The sequence below is a fragment of the Carcharodon carcharias genome, chromosome 5 (genome assembly GCF_017639515.1).
Source record: "Carcharodon carcharias isolate sCarCar2 chromosome 5, sCarCar2.pri, whole genome shotgun sequence".
Lineage (NCBI taxonomy): Eukaryota > Metazoa > Chordata > Chondrichthyes > Lamniformes > Lamnidae > Carcharodon > Carcharodon carcharias.
The window spans coordinates 27,077,781-27,101,495 of NC_054471.1; the positions used below are offsets into that span (position 1 = coordinate 27,077,781).

Consider the following 23,715-nt stretch of genomic DNA (forward strand, 5'->3'; position numbering starts at 1 on the left):
CCTAAGTTTGACTTGACCACACAGTTTTTCATCTGCACTACATACACTCTGTTTAAATTCATTAATAAAACAGGAAGAGATTCAGCTTGGGGCCTTGTGGAATCACTAGTGACCAGGCCCCACTAGTAACTGAACATCATTTGGAAACAATGCTATTTGTACCGTCCTTTAGCCAATTTGGAGTACATCTCATAATATTCCCCTTGACATCATGGGAGTTAATTTTAGCGAGCAAAACGCTTGGAATTCCCCGAGCCACTGATTTCACCTTAAAAAAAAACAGGACCAAGTCAAACATGACATTGCTTTCTGTAGCTGTGTTCAGTGTTCCCTGGTAACTCTGAGGCCTAGTCCAGGAATGGGGCCCTGGCAGCTTTTTGGGGATTTGTTCACTTTCTGAAGTTGTCCATCCATCTTTTTGACATTCCTGTTTTCCACAGGTCTGCAGAAAACCGTGTCACCATGCACAAACTCTACAGCTTCCTCATTACAATGGTGCTGATCCTGCCTTCCCTGGGCCTCACTAGGTAAGAGCTCAATCAACTCTGAACCAGAGCCACATCATTTTTTAAAAATTCATTTTCGGGATATGGGCGATGCTGCATTTATTATCCGTCCTGTCAATCCGAATTGATGCAGCTCAGTGGCCAGCAGAGGGCAGTTGAGAGCCAACTGTGTTACTGTGGGACTAAGTTGCATGCAAATCAGACCAGATAAGGGCCAGCAACCCTCTAAATGTTTGTTTTGTGTGCACAGCCCATTCATCGGTGCAGTCTGTGCTGGTATGTTCTGGGTTGTTGTGCGAGCACGCATGCCTGTAGTTTACAGGGAACATTGGTAAGGATGAGAATGTTGCCACCTTTTAAAGGACATTAGCGAACTAGTTTGTTTTTACAACAACTTGACAGGTTTATGGTTACTTTCATTGCTACCAACTTATTTCCAGATTTTAATGGAAACTAGTTCACATTCATAAACTCAAACCCTCTGTCCTAAGTCTGTCTACTTAATGATAAAGTAGTTCATTGTATGTGAGGCATGTTGGAGTGTTTGAGGGATATGAAAAGCACTATAGAAATACATAAATAAATACATTACAAAAAGAGACTGTATAAGCTTCTATAGGTATAGAAAAACAAGATTAGTGAAAGTAAATGTGGATTCCTTAGAGGCAGAGACAAGAGGAATTATCATGGGAAACAAGGACATGGCAGAGTAATTAAACAAATACTTTGTATCTGTCTTCACATCTGTAGAAAACACAGAAAAACATTGCAGAAGTAATGGGGAATCAAGGGTCTAGTAAAACGAGGAGCTTGAAGATATTAATATTAGCTAAAAAATACTGGAGAAATTTACTTGGACTAAAAGCCAACAAATTCTCTAAACCAGATGGCTGATTCCCTTGGGTTTTTAAAAGATGTGGCTGAGAGATAGTGGATGGGTTGGTTATGATTGTCTTGGTTTCTCTAGATTCCAGAATGGTTGCCATAGATTGTAAGGTAATAGACATAACCCTGCTATTCAAGAAAGGAGGGAGAGGGGCAAACAGGGAACCACAGGCCAGTTAGCATGATATCAGTAGTCGGGAAAATGCTAGAATACATTATTAGGGAGTTGACAACGGGGAATTAAAAAATCATTAAATGATCGGGCAGAGTCAAAATGGACTTATGAAGGGGAAATAATTTTTTGACGAATCTGTATCAGTTTTTTGAGGATGTAACTAGCTGGGTAGTTAGGGGACAACCAGTGGATGCAGTCTATCTGAATTTTGAAAAAGCAGTCAGTCAGATGCCACACAAGAGGTTTTAACATGCAATTTGAATTCCTGGGTTTGCGGATAACATATTAACCTGAATTGAGGATTGGCTCACTGACAGAAAACAGTAGGAATAAACAGGTCAATTTTGGATTGGCAGACTTAAATTAGTTGGGTAGCACAAGATTTAGTGCTTGTGCCCCATCTATGTACAATATACATTAATGACTTAGATGAGGAGACCAAGTGCAGTGTATCCAAGTTTGCTGATGATACAGTTAGATGGGAAGGTCAGCTATGAGGAAAACACAAAGAGGCTGCAAAAAGATTTAAACAGGTTAACTGAGTGGATCAGAATGTGGCAGTTGGAGTCTAATGTGGAAAAATGTGAAGTTATTCACTTTGATAGGAAAAATAGAAAAGCAAAACATTTTTTTTAAAAAAAGGTGAGGGTCGAAATGTTGCTATTCAGAGGGACCTGGTAGATTTCTTTTTCATGGGTTGTGGGCTAGGCCAGAATTTATTGCTCATCACTCATTGCCTTTGAAGGTGGTGGTGACCTGCCTTCTTGAGCCGCTGCAGTTCATGTGGTGTAGGTACACCCACAGTGCTGTTAGGATTCTGACCCAGAGACAGTGAAGCAACGGCGATATATTTCCAAGTCAGGATGGTGAGTGGGTTGAAGGGGAACTTCCAGGTGGCGGTATTCCCATGTGCATGCTAGTTTGTCTTTCTAGGTGGTAGTGGTCATGGGTTTGGAAGATATTGTCTAAGGAGCCTTGGTGAGTTCCTGCAGTGCATTTTGTAGATAACACACACTGCAGCCACTGTGCATCGGTGGTGGAGGGAGTGAATGTTTGTGGAAGGGGTGCCAATCAAGCGGGCTGTTTTGGCCTGGATGGTGTCAAGCTTCTTAAGTGTTGTTGGAGGTTCATTCATCCAGGCAGTTGCAGAGTATTCCATCACACTCCTGACTTGTGCTTTGTAGAAGGAGGACAGACTTTGAGGAGTCAGGGGCTGAGTTACTCCCTGCAGGATTCCTAGTCTCTGACCTACTCTAGTAGCCACAGTATTTATATGGCTAGTCCAGTTCAATTCCTGGTCAATGGTAACCCCCCAGGATGTGATAGTGGGGGATTCAGTGATGGTCATGCCATTGAATGTCAAAGAGCGATGGTTAGATTATTTCTTGTTGGAGATGGTCATTGCCTGGCACTTGTGTGGCGCGAATGTAACTTGCCACTTGTCAGTCCAAACCTGGATATTGTCCAGGTCTTGCTGCATTTGGACATGGACTACTTCAGTATCTGGAATCTTGAATGGTGCTGAACATTGTGCAGTCATCAGCAAACATCCCCACTTCTGACCTTGTGATGGAAGGAAGGTCATTGATGAAGCAGCTGGAGATGGTTGGGCCGAGGACACTACCCTGAGGAACTGCTGCAGCGATGGCCTGGAACTGAGGTGGTTGACCTCCAACAGCCACCTTCCTTTGTGTTAGGTATGACTCCAGCCAGCGAAGAGTTTTCCCCAATTCCCATTGACTCCAGTTTTGCCAGGGCTCCTTGATATCAAGGGCAGTCACTCTTAACTCACCTCTGGAATTCAGCTCTTTTGTCCATGTTTGAACCAAGGCTGTAATGAAGTCAGGGGCTGAGTGGCCCTGGCAGAACCCAACCTGAGCATCACTGAGCAGGTTATTGCTAAGCAAATGCTGCTTGATAGCACTGTTGATAGTCCCTTCCATCACTTTATTGATGATCGAGAGTAGGCTGATGGGGAAGTAATTGGCCGGGTTGGATTTGTCCTGCTTCTTGTGGGCAGGACATACCTGGGCAATTTTTCACATTGCTGGGTAGATGCCAGTGTTGTAGCTGTACTGGAACAGTTTTGCTAGGGGGGAGTTGTAATTTCGGGGGCTGAAGTCTTCAGGACTATTGCTGGAATATTGTCAAGGCCCACAGTGTCTAGTGCCTTCAGCTGCTTCTTGATATCACCAGGAGTGAATCAAATTGGCTGAAGACTGGCATCTGTGATGCTGGGGACCTCCTGGAGGATGTCAAGATCTGCTCAGAATCACACAGTGCAGAAGAGGCCCTTCGACCCATCGAGTCTGCACTGACATGTGAGAAACACCTGACCTACCTATCTAATCCCACTTACCAGCGCTTGGCATGTCATAACGTTCAAGGCTTTGGGCCAAGTATTCATCCAGGTACTTTTTAAAGGATGTGAGGCAACCCACATTTACCACCCTCCCAGGCAGCACATTTCAGACTGTCACCACCCTCTGGATAAAAAGGTTTTTCCTCACATCCCCCAGAAACCTCCTGCCCCTTACCTAGAACTTGTGTCCCCTTGTGACTGACCCTTCAACTAAGGGGAACAGCTGCTCCCTATCCACCCTGTCCATGCCCCTCCATAAACCTGTACACCTCGATCAGGTCCCCCCTCAGTCTTCTCTGCTCCAGTGAAAACAACCCAAGTCTATCCAACCTCTCTTCATAACTTCAGTGTTTCATCCCAGGCAACATCCTGGTGAATCTCCTCTGCACCCACTCCGGTGCAATCACATCCTTCCTATAATGTGGCGACCAGAACTGCACACAGTACTCCAGCTGTGGCCTCACCAATGTACTATACAACTCCAATATGACCTCCCTACTTTTGTAATCTATGCCTCGATTGATAAAGGCAAGTGTCCCATATGTCTTTTTCACCATCCCACTAACATAACCCTCCGCCTTCAGAGATCAATGGACACACACGCCAAGGTCCCTTTGTTCCTCAGAACTTCCTCGGATCGGCTCTTCTGGCTGAAGATTGTTGCAATGTCTTCAGCCTTGTCTTTTGCGCTGATGTGCTGGGCTCCCCCATCATTGAGGATGGGGATATTTGTGGAGCCTCCTCCTCCACTCAGTTGTTTAATTGTCCACCACCATTCACGACTGGATGTGGTAGGACTACAGAGCTTAGACCTGATCTGTCATTAGTGGAATTGCTTAGCTCTTGTCTATCACTTGCTGCTTATGCTGCTTGGCACGCAAGTATTCCTGTGTTATAGCTTCTACTGCTATGGGGCACAGTTTAAAAATAAAGGATCTCCTATTTAAGACAGAGATGAGGAAGAATTTCTTCTCTGAGGGTCATTAATCTTCCGAATTGTTCCCTGTATGGCCTGTGCAGTTTAGAAGGAACAGTTATTACTCGATTAATCCTTGGGATGATGGAATTTTCCTATGAGGAGAGATCGAGTGGACTAAATTTTTATTCCCTAGAATATAACTTTAGATTAACGTGTGTTGATCTCATTGAAACGCTTCCTGTAAAGTCTTAATATCTGGTTGTATTATCATGTCTCATTGTAATATTCAGGATTTAGTTTCTCTATAAACCATTTAGTATTTTATAAACTTCGGTGATGTCTCATTAAATCTCTTATCTATGGGCTGTACAATCTGAGTCCTTTTAAAGTTCTGCCCCTTGGCTCAATTCTCTCAAGCTTTTATTAATTCTTCCAAAGAGGAGTCATAATAGACTCAACGTTAATTCTGCCTTTACAGATGCCGCCAAACCTGCTGAGTTTTTCCAGTACTTTGTTTTTATTTCAGATCTCCTGAATCCGCTGTAATTAATTCTCTACTGTTGCATGGCATAACCATACCTTAACTGAATCATCATTTCCCTGTGCTCCTCTGTGTTACAGTCTAGATGTCTTCTTTAGATGGCTCTTTGACAAGAGTTTTCTGGAGCGAGCCAAGATTAGATTTGAGTGAGTATTCTGCTCTTGACACTGTTTACATGTAGCAGGAATTAGTGATCCACTTTGAAAGGGATGAATTTATGGGGGAGATGTGTTTGTGCATGATGAATTTGAGTAAGTTTGTGGGGTGCAGATTTTTAAGGATGGATAATTGGGTAGGGCATGTTTGAGAAATGGGTTTATGGGGCGGGAGTAAATCAATAAGGATGGGTATGTATGTTTACATAGAATGGATGACACATGGGTTGATGGGTGTCTGTGTGGCCTCTGATTGGCCAGCAGCTCAAGTGGGGGAAGGATTTCTGCCCTGGAGTCCTAAATCCAGGGGAAGACCCTGATGCTGGCCACTTAAAATTCCAGCCGGCAATCCCCCACAGGGGTGATGCGGAGTTCTCACTTGTTCAGTAGCCAGCAGGCGAGACCCTTATTGTCAACATTAAATTCCATCCTATGTGTCTGCATATGTGAAGGATCAGGTTAGAGGAAACGTATGAGGGATGAGTTTCTGATGGGGCTGTAAGAAAGCTAACTTGAATATTGGGGAGGGTGAGAAGGGTCTGAAGTGTGGATTTCTGGGCTCTGATGGAATTGTCTAATTTGATTCTACCAGTGGTTGGTAACAGTGTCCCAATAGGAGCAGCGTTTCCATAAGAAGAAAGACACATTCTTTAAGACTCAAGCAGCACATTGATGTTGTCGGTGGAGCTCTCACCGGGCTGTTTGACTATAGTTCCCTGCTAGATGCTGCCATCTTATTTTATTTCCAGGTGCGTGTTTCTCCCTGATCAAGGCGCCTTCTTTGTGAATTACGTCATTGCGTCCGCCTTTATTGGGAATTCGATGGCTCTCCTGCGTCTCCCCACCCTGCTGCTCTATGCGATAAGGATGTTGATGGTCAAATCAGCGGCGGAGAGAAAAATCATCAAACAGGTGGGTCCTGGTTCTCTTTGCGGGTTTGCCAATGAGTGTTCTTCATTATGTAGGCCCACAATTTTTATGTGGAACATGGGAACAGGAGTAAATCATTCAGCACCCTTCCCTGAGCCTTGCAAATCCTCCTCCTCCTCACAACACTTCCAATTCAGCAGGTGCCATAGGGGGAGTCCAGGTGCTAATCGGCTCTATTGCTCGTCTAATCCCTTCTACCATCGCTTATTTTTCAGCCCCGGCAGCTTGGCTTGAATTGACTTCTGATGCTGTCGAAGCTTTCAGAATTTTTTGTCAATCGGCTCTATCCCCTTTAAATTTCACTTGCCTCCTTTATTTCTGCCCAAACCTCTTCCACCACTGGCATACTCCATGGCCAGAATCTCTCCCTCTTTGGGTGGGCTTGGCGGGAGCGTTCGGGAAGCTGACCGCCACCCATGATCGGCACCACGCCGCGATTTCACGGGTGGGCCAATTGTGGATCGCAAGTGGCAGCGCTCGGTGCTACCTGTGCGGGCGGAGGGAGGAGGGAGAGCCGGGCCTAGCACACAGTCCGCGCACGTGCACGAAAGAGCACTTCAATTTCCCTGAGGCACGGAGCTGCCTGAGGGAGATTGAGGCGCTTTTTAAAAAAATTAATAAAGATAGTAAAAATTTAAAAAGAACATGTCCCCTCATGTGACGCTGTCACATGAACTGGGACATGTTTTTAATTCAAAAATAAAATTTTTAGTTAAGATGTATTCGCTGGAGGAAACCTCATCCCGCTCAGGGATGAGGTTTCCTAAAAAATGTAAAGGGCGTTTGGCCTTTGTGCCTGCCCGTCAACCATAAGTTTGGATGGGCAGCATTAATTTCATTTTAACTAGCTTGTTAACGGCCTTTATAGGCCTTTTAATTATCGGCGGGTGCCCGCCAAACAAAACATCGCACGATGATGTCGGGACGCATGCCTGATGTCATTCGCGTGTCATATTGTGCTCGGGCGTGTTGGGCATGTGTCTGCATGCCGAATATAAAATTCTGCCCCATGTATCCATCCAAAGCTATAGGGTAAACCCATGAAAACAGAATACAACTTGAGTCTTTCTGAAACCCATCAGTTGCTATTCCTGTATAAGCTTCACCAATATTGGGATATCAAGGTTCCAAATCACCATTGAGCACTCCCAGGTAAAGTTTAAAAAAAAATTAGTGTTTCCTATCTGAGAATATACAAAACATGTAATAAATTACTTTGATATGCAGTGACTTGTGTAGGCGAATTCACAATCCAACTTGTGCACTGCATAGTCCCAAAAACAGTAATGAGATAAATGGTTTATGTTGGTTGAAGAACTGCTGGACAGGATACCTGGAGATTTCCCTGCTGATCTGCTGGAATAGTGCCGTAGCACCCTGGATTAAGTCTCATTCAAAGGACGCTGTACTGCAGCATCAGCTTAGATTATCCGCTTACATCTTGGAGTGAGCCTCACGGGTTAGATTCCCATCAATGAAGTCAAGCTGTCACTCGTATCGAATAGTCAGATGGAACGTAGGGCTCTTTCTTCCCTAACCTCAGATATGCATTCTCTACTGTAACAGTCACCTGGTACCCTCTGCATGCAGTTGTCAAATTGCACTGAATAAGTTGCAGTTTTCTGCTGTAGGAATTGGGTTGGCTGTGTTCAAATCCACATCACATCACACCCTCAAACCCATAGAAGCTTTTATCTTGTCTGTCTGGGCTGGGTTCTAACCCAGTGCATTTAGGGAGAAGGATATGTTGATAAGAGTGAGATGTCAGAAAGTCTCATGTGGATCATAAGTGGCAGTTTAGACCAGTTGGACCAAATGGCCTGTGATTCTGCTGTAGTATCAATGTGTACCCCCACTGCTTCACACATTGCCTGTTTTAAAAATCATTGATGTACATTTCATTCCTTTTAGCAACAAGCATATGAGTTTGAGTTTGGAGTGAATTACGCTTGGATGCTGTGTATCTTCACGGTGGTGGTAGCTTACAGCATCACCTGTCCCATCATCGTTCCCTTTGGTAAGGACTTGCTGACTGTTCTATGCAACAGATTCATTCTATCACTCCAGTTAGCTTTCTAAAAGGAAAGCAAGAAACAAACTTACATTTCTGTAATGTCTTTTACAGTCTCTGGAGGTCCCAAAACACGTCACAGCCAATGAAGTGCTTTTTGAACACGGGACTTAGGAGCAAGAGTAGGCCTGCTCCTCGATTCACTCAGATCATGGCTGAGCTGGCTGTGGTCTCAGTTCCACTTTCCTGTCTGGCCCCCATAACCCTGGACTCCTTTGTCTATCAAAAATCTAACTGTCATGAATAAATTCAATGACCCAGCATCCACTGCTTTCTGGGGAAGAGAATTCCACAGACTAACAACCCTCAGGGAAAACATTTCTCCTGATCTCTGTCTTAAGAGACCTCATTTTTAAACTGTGTCCCCTAGTTCTAGTCTCCCCCACAAGTGGAAGCATCAGGTTCCCACAGGATCTTGTATGTTTCAATAAGATCACCTCTCATTCTTCTAAACTCCAATGGATATAGGCCCAACTTATTCAACCTTTCTTCATAGGATAAGCCGTTCCTCTCAGGGATGAGTTGAGTGAATCTTCTATGTACTGCTTCTAATGCAATTGTATCTTTTTTGAAATATGGAGACCAAAACTGTACACAGTAAACCAGATGTGATTTCACCGAGGCCCTGTACAGCTGCAGTAAAACTTCCCTACTTTTATATTCCATTCCCTTTGCAATAAACATCAACATTCTATTTGCCTTCCTAATCACTTGCTGTACCTGCACACTAACTCCTTGTGATTCATGTACCAGGACACCCAGATCCCTCTGTACCACCGAGTTTTGCAATCTCTTGCCATTTAAATAATATGCTGCTTTTCTGTTCTTCCTGCCAAAGTGGAGAAGTTCACATTTTCTCACATTATGCTCCATCTGTCAAATTCTTGCTCACTCATTTAACCTGTCTATATCCCTTTGCTGCGTCTCAACCTCCTCTTGAAGTGCAGTCACTGTTGTAATTTTGGTTGCTATGTCTCCCTATTTGCACACAGCAAGGTCCCACAGACAGAGATGAAATGACCAGATAATCTATTCTAGTGATGTTGGGAGAAGGAAAAATGTTGTTCAGGATACCAGGGAGAACTTTCTTCTTTGAAATAGTGTCACAAGACATTTACATCCACTTGAGGGGGCGGACAGGGCCCCCGTTTAACATATCTTTTGGAGGACAGCACCTTCAACAATGAAACACTCCCTTGGTATTGCACAGGAGTGTCAGCATGGGTTATGTGGTCAAGGTTTGTGGAGGGGATGCTTAAACCTATGACCTTCTGACTCAGGCAAGAATGCCACCAACTGAGCCTTGGGAGAAACATCCCTGGACTAGGTAGGAGGAGGAAACCAGAAAGAAAATCTGCCAAGTTTCCCACTCATAGTGACTATCTGTTGTACCCAATGGAAAGTCGGGGTTTGGCCTTCTGCCTCATAACCATGTTTGTTACCCACTTCGCTTATCGTTCTCTTGTTAAACGCATTACTCAATGTGGTGCTAATCTGTACAAACTAGGAAAATCCCAAGATCAAATCCTGCTCTTAGCTGGGCAGTGGTTGCAGGACTCCAGTTGCCCTCAATGGCTTGGAGCAGGGAGGGGTCAGAAAATTAAGATTCAGGCAGGGTTCACCCTGCAGTGATCCCTTCCGTGAAGTGTTTGTAGGTGTAAATGTGAGGGTGTCAGCTGAAGATGAGTGCAGACAGTTAAATAGCCTGCTGCTGTTCCATGTGTTGGCTTACAGTTGAATGCATGCTTAGGAGAAGAACTGGGAGGCATAATTTCTGATGTCCAGAGCCGGGCTGGGCAGAAGGGTGGGGGCAGAGCAACCACTAAAGTTCCTGAGTGGATTCAAACTTGTGGCTGGCCAGGTGAGAGTCAGTGACTGAAGGGTTGTGCCATTGTGCCTGGTGTGACTGTTCTTTGCTTTTGTCATGGTTTTCCCTTTGAACCATAGGTTTGATCTACATACTGCTGAAGCATCTGGTGGATAGGTATAACCTGTACTATGCTTACCTGCCTGCCAAACTCAACAGGAGAATGCATGTTGCCGCGGTCAACCAGGCCCTGGCTGCGCCTATCATCTGCCTGCTCTGGCTGCTGTTCTTCTCTGTACTGAGAGGAGGTAAGTGCGTTGCTTTCTTTATGTCTCATCTGGCAACGCAATGGCCTCCTTGCATTGTATTCTCACATGACCTGCCCTGAAAATGCTGAGCTGTGCTCCTCCTCAATGTACCCTCAGATCTCAGTCCAGCAGGGAAGTAGAGCTGCAGGTGTGTAATACACAAGTGAATTTAAAAATAAATTATTGGTCATGGATCTCTCTAATCCTAAAATACTGTAGTCCTAAGAAGCCATGATAGCCATCAGGGTTTTTATTTAAATTCTTTTGTGGAGTGTGAGCATTGCTGGCTAGACCAGCATTTGTTGCTCATCCCTAATTACCCTTAAGAAGGTGGTAAGCTGACTTCTTGAACCACTGCAGTCCATCTGGTTTAGGTACACCCACAATGGTGTTAGGAGTTCCAGGATTTTGACCCAGCAACAGTAAAGGAACGGTGGTATATTTCCAAGTCAGGATGGTGTATGGCTTGGAGGGGAACTTGCACCTGCTGCCCTTATCCTTCTATGCGGTAGAAGCCACAGGTTTGGAAAGTGCTATCAGAATCTTGCCGACTTGCTTTAGTGCATCCTGGCACTGTGCGGCAGTGGTGGAGGGAGTGCCAATAAAACGGGCTGCTTTGTCTTGGATGGTGTCCACCATCTTGTGTTGTTGGAGCTGCACTCATCCAGGCAGGGGGAGAGTATTCCATCACATGGCTGATTAGTGCCTTATAAATGATGGACAGGCTTTGGTAGGGTTTAAGGTGAGTTACTCACAGCAAAATTCTCAGCTTCTGACCTGCTCTTGAAGCCAGAGTTTCTATGGCTAGTCCAGTTAAGTTTCTGGTCATTGCAACACCCAGGGAGATGATAGTGGGGGATTCAGCCATTGTAATGTCATTGAATATCAAGGAATGATGGTTAGATTCTCTCTTATTAGAAATGATCATTGTTTGGTACTTATCAGCCCAAGTCTGATGTCCCAGTCTTGCTGCATATGGACACAGATCGTTTTAGTAGCTGAAGAGTCACGAATAGTACTGAACACTGTAATCATCAACGAACGTCTCCACTTCTGATCTTATGATGGAGGGAAGGTCATTGATGAAGCTATTGGAGACGGCTGGATGAGCTCAAATAGAACTGTAGCTGCTGACTTTCTCCTCATGCCTTTCTTGTTGGTTATGTACGTAGACCTTCCCAGTTAACGTGCATCTTCTCTCTCCCTCCTGTGTAGGATTGTCTGCGTCAACATCTATCTTCACCTTGACTGTGGTGCTGACCACCGTTACTCTCTGCATTATTTCCAGTTGCTTTGGCTACTTCAAGTACTTTACTGTCAACATGATGGTAAGTCAAGGAATGTCCCCTATCTCTCCCTCCATGCTTTGATTAGCAAACTTTACCATAATCCTATTATTGTTAGGGGACTGGGGAAGGGGTTCAAAGGGCTACAGCGGCGTTCCCACGACAGCGGACTGTGCATCAGCTTCCAGCAATGCAGGCTCTGGTGAAAGCTGCTTCCATGAGTGAGTCGGGCCAGGTTTAAGGGGTAGTCCCTTGATTTAGTGGAAATCCCTATCTGGCTGCCTAGATCACATGTGGTAAATTGCCAAGCCCGCTGTATGTGATTGTTCTTGCTGGAATTAACAGAAAGGTGGAGGATGAATACCACAATAGGCCCAAGGCATTTGGCCTAAGGGGGAAAAACAAATCTGTTGCTGGACTGATACTCCTGGAGTATTGGGTGTGGACTGCAAAGCACATCCTGCCATCGCCTCATGACACAGTGCAGGGTGTTGGAGGGGCAGGGCGAGAGGAGCATAGGGTGTATTTTTCTGCTTTTTGCCAGGAATGGAGACATGATATCATCTCCCATTAGCTGTCCCACCAGTCTTGCCTGAAACATTTATGCACCCACAAGAGGCAGGTACACAGCATTTTGCGCTGGTGAAACTGAAGCACACTGAGGTAGTGGAGGAGGACTGACCAGCTGTGGTCAGAGTGGCAGATTTATTCAGGGGGACACTTGCTGCCTTTTCACTTTAGTGTTCCAGGATCCTTGTGGTGTTGGAATAGTTCAGGCAATGGGAAAGGTTGTGCGTCCTGAACGCAGAGCACAGTCATACTTGTTTACCAAGGCCATAGCTGCAAGTATAATATGGTACTGATCGGAGTTTTACTGGTGGTAGTCAGTGACTGATTGGTGTCCATCCTTTGCTCCCTCAGGGTATGAAATTGCCAACCAAAAATGCTGAAGCAGATAGGACAGCCCCTGCCTGGCGATCAAATGTAAGTAACACAGTGGCTGGTTTTAATATAGACAAATGACGGGTGGATTGTAGAGGCAAGTGAGACCTTTTTGTGATAATCAGGGGCAAATTGGGGGAGGGGGAGAAAAATTACCTCACCAGACTAATTACAATTTGGGCATGTTATTAAGTAGACACTATCCACAAATCTGTCTTGGTTCTGCAAGTGCCACTATTGGTCAGGTCCTTTAGATATATATTTTAAGAACCACTGAGATAGCTCAACCAGGTCAACCAAACTTGTATGGCCAGAGAGTCCTCTGTTTAAATCCCGACCGGGTATACTTGACTTGATCTTTGTAGATGGATAAAATGTCCTTGGGCACAACTTGCTCTTAGGTTCCATTGTCAGTGGATGACTTCCAAAGAACAATGGGTGTTAGAGATCAGACTCCATTGATACAAATGCCATACAACAGACTTGAGAAAAGTTAGAGGTCAAGGAATAAAAGGGAGAATAGCAACATGGATATGAAATTGGCTGAAGGACAGGAAACAAGAGTGTAGTAGTTAATGGTTATTTTTCAGACTGGAGGATGGTTTATTGTAGAGTTCCCTAGGGGATTGGTGTTAGGACCCCTGCTTTTCCTTATATATATTAATGACCCAGACCTTGGTGTACAGGCGGCAACTTCAAAATTTGCAGACAATACAAAACTTGGAAGCATTGTGAACCATGTGGAGGATAGTGCAGAACTTCAAAAAAGACAGACAGACAGGTTGGTGGAATGGGCAGGCAAATGGCAGATTAAACATAACGTAGAGAAGTATGATGTGATTCATTTTGGTAGACAATATAAAATAAAGGGTACAATTCTAAAGGGGGTGAAGGAGCAGAGGGATCTGGGTGTATATGTGCATAAATCATTGAAGGTAGCAGGACAAGCTGAGAGAGGGGTTAATAAAACAGATAACATCCTGGGCTTTATCAACTGAGAGGCAGAGTACAAAAGCAAAGTAGTCATGTTAAACCTGTATAAAACACTGGTTCGGCTTCAACTGGAGAATTGTATCCCGTTCTGGGCATCACATTTTAGGAAATGTGAAGGTATTAGAGAAAAGATTCACGAGTAATTCCGGGTTGATGAACTTCAGATACATAGATAGATTGGAGAAGTTGGGACTGTTCTCCTTGGAGAAGGTTCAGAGAAGATTTTATAGAAGTTATTCAAAACCATGAGGGGTCTGGACAGATTAGATAGGGAAAAACGGTTAGAGAATCAGAGGGCAAGATTTAAGGTAATTGGCAAAAGAAGCAACAGCTACATGAGGAAAACCATTTTCACACAGCAAGCGTTAAGGATTTGGAATGCACTGCCTGAGGACTTGTGCTGGAGGCAGATTCAATCAAGGTATTCAAGAGAGAATTGGATTATTATCCGAAAAGGAAGAATATGGATTATGGGCAGATAGTGGGGTGAGTGGCTCTATGGGAATTGCTCCTTCGGAGAACCAGTACAAACATGACAGGCTGAATGGCCCCCTTGTGTTGTAATCATTCTGTAATTCCATATTCTCTCTCGTCTTCCTGGAAAGGTTACCACTTTGCAAATGTACTAAGACTCAAGCGTTCACAATGCTTTGTGGTGCAAGTACAGAATGTAATCAAGGCAGCTAATGGAATGCTATCCTTTATTACAAGAGAAATGGAACGTAAAAGCAAGGTTGTTATGCTTCAGTTATACAAGGCATTGGTGAGACCACAGCTCAAATACTGTGTGCAGTTTTCGTCTCCTTATTTAAAGAAAGGATGTAAGTGTGTTGGAGACAGTTCAGAGGTGGTTTACTAGATTGATACCTGAAATGAAAATAGGTTGGACAGACTGGGCTTGTTTCCACTGGAGTTTAGAAGAGTGAGGGTTGACTTAATTGAAGTATATGAGATCCTGAATGGTCTTGACAATGTGGACGTGGAAAGGATGTTTCCTCTTGTGCGTGAGTTCAGAATTAGAGGGCACTGTTTTAAAAATTAGGGGTTGTCCTTCTAGGACAGAGATGAGGAGAAATTATTTCTGAGGGTTGTGCGACTTTGGAACTCTCTGCCTCAGGTGGGATGGAGGTGGGGGTCATTGAATATTTAAGGCAGAGGTAGATAGATTCTTGTTAGGCAAGGGAATCAAAGGGGGGTTAGATGGGAACGTGGCACTCGAAACAAACAGATCAGCCATGACTTTCTTGAATGATAGAGCAGGCTCGAGAGCCCAAATCGCCTACTTGCTGCTCCTATTTCATATGTTCGAATGATGTACATAACGGGCAGTTTCCTGCTAACTCAGATGGTAAATGTAATGTGGTCCTAAACAATGTAAGGTCAGCAAGTTCAATTTAGCTGATCTTAATGAAGGCAAAGCAGGACTTGGGTATTGCAGAATCTAGATAATGTTCCACAAGAATAAGCAAAAACACTGCAGATGCTGGAACTCTGAAGCGAGAGCAGAAAACGCTGGGACTGTGAAGTAAGTTGGGAGAATGGATAAGTCAACAATCCTGAGAGAACCATTTGGTAGAAGTGATAAAGGGTCACACCTCCACTGATAGCATATATTGTGCTGAGTGGTTTGGCATTTTATGTTTTGTCCCACACTTTTTAATTTAAATGAGCCTTACCAAAAGGTGGAAACTGGCTCGAGATTCTCCTGTTACATTAGCCTGCCAGCAAACTTCCATACTCCAGTGCTTAGTCACTTGAGTCTAAGTCTTGAGTTTGGTAATCGCCAATTTGACAGTTAGGTTGCTTATTCCCAATTATCTGGAGATCTTCCAGGGACCAACAGCCCTCTTTCTTTGCTGGAAAGTGCACATGTATGGGAGAGGATAGCATCAGCTGTAACTCTTGCTCCTGCAGTACAAATAGCCCAGCTAGATTCCCAAATGACTAACGGGCCAGCTGAATAAGCAACCTAAAGTTGCCCAGTAAAAGCATAGGTATTTTAGCAGAGGAATAAACTCCCCAAGAGCAAAAAAACACATTGGCTTTCAGTGCAGTGCTGTGGTAACTTTCATCCCTTCCCCTCTTGTTCACTGAGTAATGTATCTTGTACATCACAGAGCACAGCTCAAAGATACCAGGCTCAATCACTGTTAAGTGCCTATCTCACTTGGGATAGTACCAGTATAGAGGCTCTCGTTGATCTTGCAGAACTCAAAGGAATGAACTTGGTCAGTGTTTTCTGTGCCTTAACCCCTGCTAGAAAGTCTGCCTTTGGAGCTGTCTGACAAGGACAGGATTGGAGTGGTGTGCACTGATCCACATGAACAGATAGCTCACCACCACTTGCAGTCTGGGCTACAAATGGAGAATGGCAACGTATATTACTTTTAATGAGCTGCTCTTCTGATCTTTGACACTTATCTGTATTATTACAGGCTTACATCCCAAGAGTCCTATCTGGGCCCAAGACTGAAAACAGCCAACTTAACTACCACAACCAGCCATTGTATGGTGCTATGGGTGATAGCAGTCAGCTGATAGAGGAGGACGACAGCATTCCTGTTCCAGATGACCTTGAGGAAGACAAACAAACCTACTTGGTGGATACAGGAGCTAGTGAGGTCTAGAAATCTGCCTGAGTTTTAGAACTGGACTGCAAGGACTGGCCACTGTGTGGTACCGTTACTGTTGTGTTTTGGCAAAAGAGGAATGGATAGTGTCAAATGGCCCTTTTTACTTGAACTTGACCCTTCAGTAGCCATTATAAATAGAAAACTTCGTTTTGCTAATTTCTTTTAAATACTCTTTTTTGTGGGGTTATTTGGGTACATTAACCCTTTTATTGCTATCTTATACCACAGATTTAACAAATTTGCTAATGAATAGTGCCATTACAGAATTAATCCATTTGTAACTTTAAAAAAAAGTTCTATATTTTCTCTCCTGGTTCTGTGTTGTGTAACCCCAATACATGTGCACAAAACCTCTCTCCTGGCTTTTATGTCAATGCTGTTTTAAGTTAACCTAATGAAGGTTGGCTCCAACACCATCCCTCCTTCACTCCCCTCAACCCCAGATTGCTTCAAGTAGAAAACGTGAGAAGTTGTTCAATGCTACAATAAAAGGACATATACTCATTGGTAAGGATTGGGCAGAGAAAAAGGCAATTTCAATTTAAAGATTAATATGAAGCTAAAAGTTGAATGAGTAAAAAAAGATAACTGGGGGTATTATAGAAATGTCAGTTGAGAGACCATCAGTGGTTCATTGGTACCTTTTTATTAAGTATTAATTGGGTAATTCTGTAGTAAATGAATCTGATGTAGTTAGGTTGAAGCTGGATGACTATTGGATTAAGTTGTGAGTCACCTTTTCCTAATATGGATGAATTCTGTGTCCAGATTGTGAAAGCATAAAACACTTAAATATTTGTAAACCAGAGCGTGCCCTACCTAAAAACAGCACTCTTACTGCACATATCTCTGCCCTTCACACATCACTTATCTTATGGTTTCTTTGAGTGAGATTGTTCTAGCTTTAGGTCTGAACACTTCTATTCAGTCTACAAACGTGACCGAGCTCTGGTCACTTACTGTTTTAATTCTCCGTCTCATTGTTACCTTTATCCTCAGCTTTCTGCACACTGTTCAAATGAAGATCAATGTAAGCTTTTGGAATAGCACTTTGTCTTTTGATTAAGTACCTTACAACCTGCTAGATTCTTTAGAGTTCAATAATTTCAGATCTATAGAAGATAGGTGGGTAGCAGTAAAGTCAAAAATTGAGCTTGGTCTAAGCACTGAAGACAGAACAGGTAACTATACTAGGGTGCACACTCACATGGGTGCAATTTAAAACTTAGCCTATAGTGTCCCAAAGGAGAAATTTGGCCCAGTGAGCCTGCTCTGCCATTCAGTTAGATCATGGCTGATCATCTACCTCAACGCCACTTTCCTGCGTTATCTCCATAATCCCTTGATGTCATTATTGTCCTGAAATTTATCAGTTTTGGTCTTGAACATGCTCAATGATTGAGCTTCCACAGCACACTGGGATAGAGAATTTCAAAGATTCTCTGAATGAAGAGCCTTGAATGGCCTGTCCCTTATTCTGAGACTGTTTCCCCTGGTTCTAGACTCACCAGCCAGGGGAAGCATCCTATCTATATCTACCTTGTCACACCCTGTAAGAATATAGCAAGTTTCAATGAGATCACCTCTCATTCTTCTAAATTCTAGAGAATACAGACCCAGTTTCCTCAATCTCTTTTAAAACAATCCCACCATCCCAGGGATTAGGCTGGTGAACCTCCATTGCACTCCCTCTATGGCAAATATTTCCTTCCTGAGATAGAGACCAAAACTGTACACAATACTCCTGGTATGGTCTCATCAAGGCTCTATACAATTGTAACAAGACATTGTTACTCCTGTACAGGATGTCTTACTGCAGCTGTACAAGGCTTTGGTGAGACCGTACCTGGAGTGCTGTGGACAGTTTTGGCCTCCTTACCCAAGGGAGGATTTACGTGCCATAGAGGGAGGCAGCAAAGGTTGATTCCTGGAGCAGACAGATTCCTGGATTGGCAGGATTGTCATGTGAGGAGAGATTGGGCCGACTAGGCTTGTATTCACTCAAGTTTAGAAGGATGAGAGGGGATCTCATTGAAAGTATACAATTCTGACAGGGCTGGACAGACTGCTTGCAGGGATGATGTTTCCTCTGGCTGGTTTGGGGGGGGGTGGGAAAAGAGAGGAGGAGAAGAATCTAGAACAGGGGGTCACAGTCTCAGGATACAGAGTAGGCCATTTAGGACTGCGATGAGGGGAAGCTTCTTCACTCAGAGGGTGTTGAACCTGTGGAATTCTGTACCACAGAAAGCTGTGGAGGCCAAGTCACTGAACATAATTGAGGAGGAAATAAATAGATTTCTAAACTCTAAAGGCGTCAAGGGGTATGGAAGTATGGTGTTGCAATAGAGGATCAGCCATGATCATATTGAATGGTGGAACAGACTCGAAGGACTGAATGACCTACTCCTGCTCCTATTTTCTAATGTTTCTTTTATCTCAAATCCCCTTGCAATGAAGGCCAATGTACCATTTGCCTTCCTAATTGCTTGCTCATCATTTAAGAAGTACTCTGTTTCTCCAAAGTGGATAAATTCACACTTATTACTATTATATCCCATCTGCTGTGTTCTTGCCCATTCACTTAGCCTGTGCAAGTCTCCTTGCATCCTCCCCAAAACTTACATTCCTGAGCTTTGTGTCAGCAGCAAATTCGGAAGCATTACATTTGGTGCCCACATCCAAATAATTTATTCTGTATCTACTCATTCAGATGGAAGAAAAGTGGGTTGTTAATCAGTCTTTTGACATTTGAATTGTACCAGGAGTGTTTCCCTACCTCACTGATTTGCATATCTTCTCTTCTGCAGACACCCAGCTCTTGCTTGGGCTGAGGCAGGGAAGGAACATTTCATGGGCTGACAAAGCCTCACCCAAGTAGCTATTCTTATTGAAATATTAACAGAAAGCTGCTGACAGCTTTGTAGGTTATCATTGATGTACATCAAGTAAAAAAAGTTCCAAGAAAAAACAAGAGGCCAGAATGGTGAATTTTTCCTCTTATGTTCTGAAACCAAATGTAGCACTTCAGATGGAGAAATGAGACCAGAACTGAAAGGTATTCAGGTATTGTCAATGATAGGACAGGGTAGGGTCACTTCAGTGGTGTTGGTACAAGATCCTTTTATCTATCTTGATGTTAGTGCCTTGGTTCAATTTTAATACACAAGAGACCAGCTCCTCAGCAATGCTTTTTTGTGTATTTAAGACCGAGGAAGATAGGTTCTTGATTGGTAAGGGGATCAAAGGTTACAGGGAGAAGGCGGGAGAATGGGGTCGAGAAACTTATCAGCCATGATTGAATGGCGGAGCAGACTCCATGGGCTGAATGGCCTAATTTCTGTTCCTATGTCTTATGGTCTTTACAATTTAAACACCTTTGTTGTGATTTTAGCCCTGCCCCACGCCCCCCAACAGCCAGATGGGCAGGCACTTAAAATACACTGAGAAACCTAATCCACCAATATCTCACTCTACAACAAAAACAGAATTACCTGGAAAAACTCAGCAGGTCTGGCAGCATCGGCGGAGAAGAAGAGTTGACGTTTCGAGTCCTCATGACCCTTCAACAGAACTGAGTAATATTAGGAGAGGGGTGAAATATAAGCTGGTTTAAGGTGGGGGTGGGGGGAGAGAAGTGTTGGGGGGATGTGGTTGTAGGGGCAAGCAAGCAGTGATAGGAGCAGATAATCAAAAGATGTCACAGACAAAAGAACAAAGAGGGGTTGAAGGTGGTGATATTATCTAAACGAATGTGCTAATTAAGAATGGATGGCAGGACACTCAAGGTACAGCTCTATTGGGGGTGGGGTGGAAAGACTAACAGGGCATAAAAGGTATAGATTTAAAAATAATGGAAATAGGTGGGAAAAGAAAAATCTATATAAATTATTGGAAAAAACAAAAGGAAGGGGGAAGAAACGGAAAGGGGGTGGGGATGGAGGAGGGAGTTGAAGATCTAAAGTTGTTGAATTCAATATTCAGTCTGGAAGGCTGTAAAGTGCCTAGTCGGAAGATGAGGTGCTGTTCTTCCAATTCGCGTTGGGCTTCACTGGAACAATGCAGCAAGCCAAGGACAGACATGTGGGCAAGAGAGCAGGGTGGAGTGTTAAAATAGCAAGCGACAGGGAGGTTTGGATCTTTCTTGCGGACAGACCGCAGGTGTTCTGCAAAGCGGTCGCCCAGTTTATGTTTGGTCTCTTCAATGTAGAGGAGACCGCATTGGGAGCAACGAATGCAGTAGACTAAGTTAGGGGAAATGCAAGTGAAATGCTGCTTCACTTGAAAGGAGTGTTTGGGCCCTTGGATGGTGAGGAGAGAGGAAGTGAAGGGGCAGGTGTTGCATCTTCTGCGTGGGCATGGGGAGGTGCCATAGGTGGGGGTTGAGGAGTAGGGGATGATGGAGGAGTGGACCAGGGTGTCCCGGAGGGAACGATCCCTACGGAATGCCGCCAGGGGGTGAAGGGAAGATGTGTTTGGTGGTGGCATCATGCTGGAGTTGGCGGAAATAGCGGAGGATGATCCTTTTAATGCGGAGGCTGGTGGGGTGATAAGTGAGGACAAGGGGAACCCTATCATGTTTCTGGGAGGGAGGAGAAGGCGTGAGGGCGGATGCGCGGGAGATGGACCAGACACGGTTGAGGGCCCTGTCAAACACCGTGGGTGGAAAACCTCGGTTAAGGAAGGAGGACATGTCAGAGGAACTGTTTTTGAAGGTAGCATCATCGGAACAGATGCGACGGAGACGAAGGAACTGAGAGAATGGGATGGAGTCCTTACAGGATGCGGGGTGTGAGGAGCTGTAGTCGAGGTAGCTATGGGAGTTGGTAGGCTTGTAATGGATATTGGTGGACAGTCTATCACCAGAAATTGAGACAGTGAGGTCATGGAAGGGAAGGGAAGTGTCAGAGATGGACCATGTGAAAATGATGGAGGGGTGAAGATTGGAAGCAAAATTAATAATTTTTTCCGTGTCTCGACGAGAGCATGATGCAGCACCGAAGTAATCATTGATGTACCGGAGAAAGAGTTCTGGGAGGGGGCCAGAGTAGGACTGGAACAAAGAATGTTCCACATACCCCATAAAGAGACAGGCATAGCTGGGGCCCATGCGGGTACCCATAGCCACACCTTTTATTTGGAGGAAATGAGAGGAGTTAAAGGAGAAATTGTTCAGTGTGAGAACATGTTCAGCCAGACGGAGGAGAGTAGTGGTGGATGGGGATTGTTCAGGCCTTGTTCGAGGAAGAAGCTAAGGGCCCTCAGACCATCCTGGTGGGGGATGGAGGTGTAGAGGGATTGGACGTCCATGGTGAAGAGGAAGCAGTTGGGGCCAGGGAACTGGAAATTGTTGATGTGACGTAAGGTGTCAGAGGAATCACGGATGTAGATGGGAAGGGACTGGACAAGGGGAGAGAGAAGGGAGTCAAGATAGCAAGAAATGAGTTCCGTGGGGCAGGAACAGGCTGACATGATCGGTCTACCGGGACAGTTCTGTTTGTGGATTTTGGGTAGGAGGTAGAAGCGGGCCGTCCGAGGTTGGGCGACTATCAGGTTGGAAGCTGTGGGAGGAAGATCTCCAGAGGAGATGAGGTCAGTGACAGTTCTGGAAACAATGGCTTGATGTTCAGTGTTGGGGTCATGGTCTCATTCTGTTTGGGTACAGAATCAAATAGCACAGGACACTGCGATTCAGCCCATCATGCTTGAACTGGCACCTTGAAAGAGCTGCCTAATTTAGTCCCATAACCCAGTTTTTTTCCTCCTAATGCTCCAAATTAGCTTTTGAAAGTTACTATGGAATCTGAATCCACTTTCAGGTAGTGTTCCAGCCCCTAACAATCCTGTGTGAAGAAATTCCTCATTTTTCTTCTAGTTGTGTGTTTATATGAAAATCACACTGCGATGGCTGCAATTTGAAATGCTGGCTTTTCCACCAGGTGAACATAACTGAAAGAGGCGGCAAGCTAGCAGAGGTCCAAAAAAGTTAAGCTAAAAATATATTTTAAACTTCCTTGTGGCACCAAGACGAGCACTCCTGCTTCTAGTGTCCCACAGGAAAGTTTAGGTGTTTACTGCCCAGGATTCCCCCTCATCCCAACTGTGAGACCATCCCAAAAACCCCTCTCTGCAACTGACCTTGGTGCCAGGGATCATGACTTCGATAAAAACTCATCTCACTTCCTCCAAATAAAAGGTGTGGCTATGGGTACCCACATGGGTCCCAGTTATGCCTGTCTCTTTATGGGGTATGTGGAATATTCCTTGTTCCAGTCCTAATCAGGCCCCCTCCCACAACTCTTTCTCTGGTACATTGAGGACTGCTTCGGTGCTGCTTCATGCTCTCGTCTGGACATGGAAAACTTTATTAATTTTGCTTCAAATTTCCACCCCTCCATCATTTTCACATGGTCCATCACTGACACTTCTGTTCCCTTCCCTGACCTCTCTGTCTCAATTTCTGGTGATAGACTGTCCATCAATATTCATTACAAGCCTACCGACTCCCACAGCTACCTTGACTACAGCTCCTCACACCTTGCTTCCTGTAAGGACTCCATCCCATTCTCTCAGTTCCTTCGCCTTCGTCGCATCTATTCTGATGATGCCACTTTCCAAAACAGTTCCTCTGACATGTCTTCCTTAACCGAGGTTTTCCACCCACGGTGGTTGACAGAGTCCTCAACTGTGTCCTGCCCATCTCCCACACACCTTCCTCTCCCTCCCAGAACCATGATAGGGTCCCCCTTGTCCTCACTTATCACCCCACCAGCCTCCGCATTCAAAGGATCATCCTCCTCCATTTCCGCCAACTCCAGCATGATGCCACCACCAAACACATCTTCCCTTCACACACCCCCCCACCCCCCGCCTTGGCATTCTGTAGGGACTTTTCCCTCCAGGACAGCATGGTCCACTCCTCCATCACCTCCTATACCTCAACCCCCTCCCAAGGCACCTTCCCATGCACCCGAGAAGGTACAACACCTGCCCCTCTACTTCCCCCTTCCTCATCGTTCAAGGACTCAAACACCCCTTTCAAGTGAAGCAGCACTTCACTTGCACTTCCCTCAATTTAGTCTACTGCATTCACTGCTCCCAATGTGGTCTCCTCTACTTGAGACAGACTGGGTGACCACTTTGCAGAACACCTTCGGTCTGTCCACAAGCATGACCCAGACCTCCCTGTCGCTTGCCATTTCAAC

General features: G+C 44.7%; 1 protein-coding gene across 2 annotated transcripts in view; it reads left to right on the top strand.

The window, feature by feature from the left end:
• Nucleotides 1-16,867, top strand: part of LOC121278188 (CSC1-like protein 2) — a 67,506-nt gene extending 50,639 nt beyond the window's left edge. For both annotated transcript variants that reach the window (XM_041188347.1, XM_041188348.1), the window contains 8 exons: nt 441-527; nt 5,469-5,534; nt 6,293-6,455; nt 8,385-8,490; nt 10,492-10,659; nt 11,875-11,987; nt 12,867-12,929; nt 16,316-16,867. In XM_041188347.1, the coding sequence (XP_041044281.1) occupies nt 441-527; nt 5,469-5,534; nt 6,293-6,455; nt 8,385-8,490; nt 10,492-10,659; nt 11,875-11,987; nt 12,867-12,929; nt 16,316-16,507 (958 nt within the window). In that variant the 3' untranslated portion in view covers nt 16,508-16,867. The remainder of the gene's footprint in view (nt 1-440; nt 528-5,468; nt 5,535-6,292; nt 6,456-8,384; nt 8,491-10,491; nt 10,660-11,874; nt 11,988-12,866; nt 12,930-16,315) is intronic.
• The last annotated feature ends 6,848 nt before the right edge of the window (nt 16,868-23,715 follow it).